Source organism: Lycium ferocissimum, chromosome 4 (assembly GCF_029784015.1).
Source record: "Lycium ferocissimum isolate CSIRO_LF1 chromosome 4, AGI_CSIRO_Lferr_CH_V1, whole genome shotgun sequence".
NCBI classification, from domain to species: domain Eukaryota; kingdom Viridiplantae; phylum Streptophyta; class Magnoliopsida; order Solanales; family Solanaceae; genus Lycium; species Lycium ferocissimum.
The window spans coordinates 25712458-25717285 of record NC_081345.1 but is presented as its reverse complement, the minus strand read 5'-3'; the positions used below and the strand labels follow the sequence as shown (position 1 = coordinate 25717285).

At 33.1% G+C, this 4828-nt stretch overlaps 1 protein-coding gene across 1 annotated transcript; it reads right to left on the bottom strand.

The window, feature by feature from the left end:
- Nucleotides 1–715: 715 nt before the first annotated feature.
- On the bottom strand, nucleotides 716–2373 carry LOC132051965 (protein RGF1 INDUCIBLE TRANSCRIPTION FACTOR 1-like). The gene is made up of 4 exons (XM_059443259.1): nucleotides 2131–2373; nucleotides 1839–2027; nucleotides 1345–1560; nucleotides 716–959 (listed from the first exon to the last, which is right to left on the bottom strand). Exons 1-4 carry the CDS (start codon nucleotides 2131–2133, stop codon nucleotides 720–722), a joined length of 648 nt encoding a protein of 215 aa, XP_059299242.1. The 5' UTR covers nucleotides 2134–2373; the 3' UTR covers nucleotides 716–719.
- Nucleotides 2374–4828: the final 2455 nt, after the last annotated feature.

Genomic DNA, 4828 nt, shown 5'->3' with positions numbered 1-4828 from the left:
ATATTAGCACTAAAATTTAAACAATGGGGATGTGTCCATTTTATATAAAAAAGATAAAACAGATGAGACAATTATAATGCTAAAGCTCCATTCCAAATGTCGACACTTTGTTAAGTATTTTAACCATAATAGTACAATATATATACATTTTACATTTATACAGGGCTCAAAGAGACGATCAGAACTTAATGTATAAACATCTAATAAGTAGTTCATCAAACTATAGTAGTAGCTTATTTTCTAAGCCCAACTTCTAACTTAACCCTATTAGTCCTTTCACATTTTCTTATTTCAACTTCCACCCCTCCAATTTATCATCATATCCTATTTGATCCTAACAACTATATACTATAACACACTTATGAACGAAAGAGCTCTCAGACACTGGCCTTTTTGGAGAAAGCACTAGTGTTTGGTGGGGATTTGGAGGAGCTGCATTCTTAATAACTAGTTTGTATTTGTGTAGACATTATGCATTTTAGACGTAAATTAAAGGACGGGATGCAAATGCTAAATAAAAAAAAAGCAGAACGACGCACTGTTAAAACTTCCGCCACGACGGATCGGGAAAGACGGACCACACAGTGGTCATTGTGCGAAATTTGCCCCTTACTCGCATTTTTAAAGAGCGCTATTTTCACATTTCCTCGAACCCATAACTCCGATCACACGACGTCAATTTTACTGGGGTTACGGCTTGCCGCCCTTCGGAGCGAATGCTAATATTCTAGGAATAGTCCTCCGGTTGGGGCTCGATGAGGAATTCCCTTTCTACGCTTGGCCGTTTTGTAATTAGCAGAAGTTGGAGGGGGCGTTGACGGAGTGAAACTTTGAATCTTGTTACGTTGACCATGGCTGCTGCTACTACTGTAAGAGTCTTCAGATTCCAATGACCGTGACCTCTTCTTCTTGGACAAATTCCTCGGCTTCTTCACGAAATTATTTGATGTCCCAACAATCTGTAAAATTAATCAAATGTAGAAGGAAAAATATTAAAATTAGGAAATTCCCTTGAACAATTAAAGACTCGAATCTCAATTTTTATTCCCATAGGGAAATACAATGGAATGTAAGGGGAAAAAAATTCATTCCCAATCTCAAAAATTCCAACTTTCATTAAATTTCCCGAAAAACTTTGATAATGCCAAATATTTCCCATTTCCATCAATTAATGGGCCAATGAGCTGACACAGTGGCAATGACCATTGGGCCATTACCTTGAAATGTACGCAATAAAAGAATTTATGGGCATCATTTAATTTAAAATTCAATGACATTAAAAGTCAAATTAAATGGAGAAATTAATGGAAAATCTAGAAGGACATGGTAGTAACTTTTTGGTACCTTGCAACCAAGAGAGCAGAATTTGAATGAGTCAAGAAGACTCCTTTCACAAACTTCACAGGTATTTGTCACCCCTTTGCCTGGCCTAGGCTGTGGCCTTTCATTCAAGAACACAACTTTGGCACTGTTGATAATGTATGTTTGGACTGATGAAATGTCTAAATACTTCTGAATCTCATTCACCCTTATCACATCATGGTATGATGACCTCCTTATCTGTTAACAAAGAAAAACACTCTGTTTAAGAAGAGTAGCTAAAACAGAGAAATTTTGAGGGGCTAAACTCCTTATCTCATTAACCCTTATATTGAAAGTAGAATATAAAACGGCAGCGCCTTGTACAAAACATCCCGCATTAGGAGTGATCGGGGAAGGACTGCACTCTTTTGATGTAGACCTACCTAATATAAGCATTAGTGACTGCGATCACAGCTCGAACTCATGACCTATAAGAACAAATTATGAAAGGAAAGAAGAAAAAAATAATAACTCACCTGAATGACACGATGGTCTTTGTGATGAGCTAAACAGAGAGAGCAAAGAGGGGCATCGATACAGTCAAGGCAGTACATATTACATTCACTCTTATGAGAATCAGCATGTAATTTGCATTGAACAAAGAATCGTTCCCTTAGCAATGGCTTCAACCATGGAGGCCACCTATTGTCTTCCTCATCAGGTCCCTTACATACCCCAAAAAAAAAAAAAAAAGTCAGCAAAAAGAGAGAAATATCACCAATGAATGAAACAGCATAGTAATTTGTTTTTGAGTTGTTGAAATAGTACCATGATACGCCTGTTCTTAGGCTTGATTTCACGGACTGCGGTTTCTTGGTTGTCGATCGCCAGTTTGATATACTTTTTTCAGTAGTAACGCTTTGGTTGTTAATTTTCTCAATGTATGGTGTGAGAGAAAAAAGAGTGGCAATATATGAGAGAGAGAAAGAAAGAGTTTTTGGTTTGGGGGAAGTTTAGGAAGTGGAGGCGGTGTGAGAAATGATGGGTACTTGTAAGGACTTTGGGATGACACTGTGACTTTGGGGCTTTTATTCTTTTCTCATTTCAATTTCTAAGTCCTTTTTTATTACTCCCCTGTCTCAAAATATTTATTGTGATTACTAAAAATAATTGTCTCAATTTATTTGTCATTCAAGGTAAAATTGATTATTTTTCACCATTTTACTCTTAGTGTTATTAATGGAGATAATACAAAAACAGAGTAAACATTTAATGAAGAGAGATTATAACTTAGACATAAATAAGAATAAAATAGTCAAATATCTTTCCTAATTAATATTTCTTAAGGGAGTGTAAAACAAAAAAAAAGACAAATAATTTGAGACGGAGGGAGTACTACCTTCCTTCATTTATTTGTTCAGTAAAGAATAAAATTAACAAATAATCATTAATTTCTTCTATTTACCAAAGTGGACAAGTAACAATTTGTTTTAATATACGAAATAAGTAAAAGGTAATAGAGGAAAAGATAGTGAAATTCAATCACATGACTTTTGCCTGCTCCGATATTATATTAAAATGTGTGACCAACTCATCTAAAAACTTAAACTGTTAGAGATAGACACACTTCTATATACTTAATTATATTTTCAACAATCAAATTAAAAAGAAAGTTCATGACTATAAACTTTCGTGGTGGATAGATTCCGGTGCTTTGAGTTCAGGTATAGATTTTAGTTGAATGTAATGGCATTGTACTGTGTAAAAGATGTAACGAATACGATGACATCTGTCAGGTTATATACAAAGGATCGATATTTTAGATTTGAGACATTATTTATATTGTTGATGTAGTTTTTTAAAATATCAGGTCACCATTATTTGTGGATGTTTTTATTGTTAAAAATAAATTTTCCATTTTAAAGGGGCTTATCTACAATTGTTATTTGGGTAACTTGATAGTGTTAAAAGAATTACTTACATTAAATTTAATTTTAATATAATGTAAATCTATTAGAATCATTAATTTAAAATCTTAGAATCTGCTGCTTATCGACTTGTTGGATTCATGAAGAAATGAGGGCATTTGTGAGTCGTTCTGATCTATTATTAATAATAGGCTTAATGCAAATGCAGCCCCCTAAATTTGTCCATTTTTTTTTTCATTTTGGCACCTTAATTGAATGTTGTTCCTATTAAATCTCTGAACTCGTCCTCAAGTGTGTCTATCAAACCCTCTAAATCTGATTTTTATTAGAAGCAAAAATTAAATTGTGGTAATGAAGGTGAAGTAATATTTTAGACGTGTGGTAAGCTATTATTTAGGTCATGGATGTGTGTCGGTTTACAACTTTGGTTTACTCTTTCTTCTTTGTGTTAACTAAGAGCTTACTCTTTTTTTTCCCTCTCAATTGCTGCTAATCTTAGCTAAAAGATGACATAATTAAATTAAAATGTATATATTAATATGTTGCTACATTGAAGATAGAATAGTATTCAAGTCAGATTTAGAGGGTTTGATAGACACAGTTGAGGACGAGTTCAGGGGTTTAATAGGAATAACACTTAGTTAAGGTGCTCAAATGAAAAAAGGGACAAGTTTAAGGGGCTGTATATGCATTAAACCTTAATAATAATAAAGTGTTTATGCAGAAGCAAATACCGAACTTAGCTCCGAGGCTGAACCAAGAAATGAAGTGTCTATAGTTTATTACCCTTTCATTTTCATGCGTTAACATATCCTTTCTTTAGGTCCAGTCATTGTTATTTTTTGGTATTTTTTTTCCATTAGTTTATTTTGCTTTCCCCCTTTTAATTATTGTTCACCAAATAATCATGTCCATTAGATTTATTAAATACAATTTGTAATATTCAATTGGGTTAGTGGGTTTCAATAGTGTGTTGGCATATTGTTCCCCGTTTTACAATTTGGTATATTTGGTCCATTATTGACCATTTTGGTGTTGTGCTATGTGCGCACGCTGTGAATAACAAATTACAAATAGTATCTCTTGAAAACTTAAATCACCAAATCGTCCCTCTTGGAAGTGTAATTTTTCTCATTTATCTCACTTTTCTCTCTCTCCTTTTTCGTTTTTTTTTTTTGGTTGGAATCTACGCATTATTCGTCTAGACATTTCTATTTAACTTTTGCAGAATGTCAAACAAGTAAAATCAAAGAAAAAAAAGTTATTTTTCAATGACCAATCCCGTCAAAACAAAATTTCTTTTGAAAAAATCCTACTCCCTCCGTCTCAAATTATTTATCGTTTTTTTTTACATGCCCTTTAAGAAAAATTTATTAGGAAGGATATTTGACCTACTTTACCCTTATTTATATCTAAGTTTTAATCTCTCTCCATTAAATGTTTACTCTATTTATGTGTCATCTTCATTAATGAAAAAAATCTAATAAGGGTAAAATGGGGAAAAATAATTAATTATGCCTTGAACTTGTCATCTCCATTAATGACAAAAATCTACTAGGGGTAAAATGGAAAAAAATAATTAATTATGCCTTGAACTT

Bases quoted from the DNA above. Each gene is read 5' to 3' on its own strand.
- LOC132051965 (XM_059443259.1), bottom strand. The intron at 1,561-1,838 runs GTGAGTTATTAT...CTTTGTTAACAG, and splicing joins AAGACCATCGTGTCATTCAG to ATAAGGAGGTCATCATACCA. The intron at 960-1,344 runs GTACCAAAAAGT...TTAATTTTACAG, and splicing joins TCTGCTCTCTTGGTTGCAAG to ATTGTTGGGACATCAAATAA.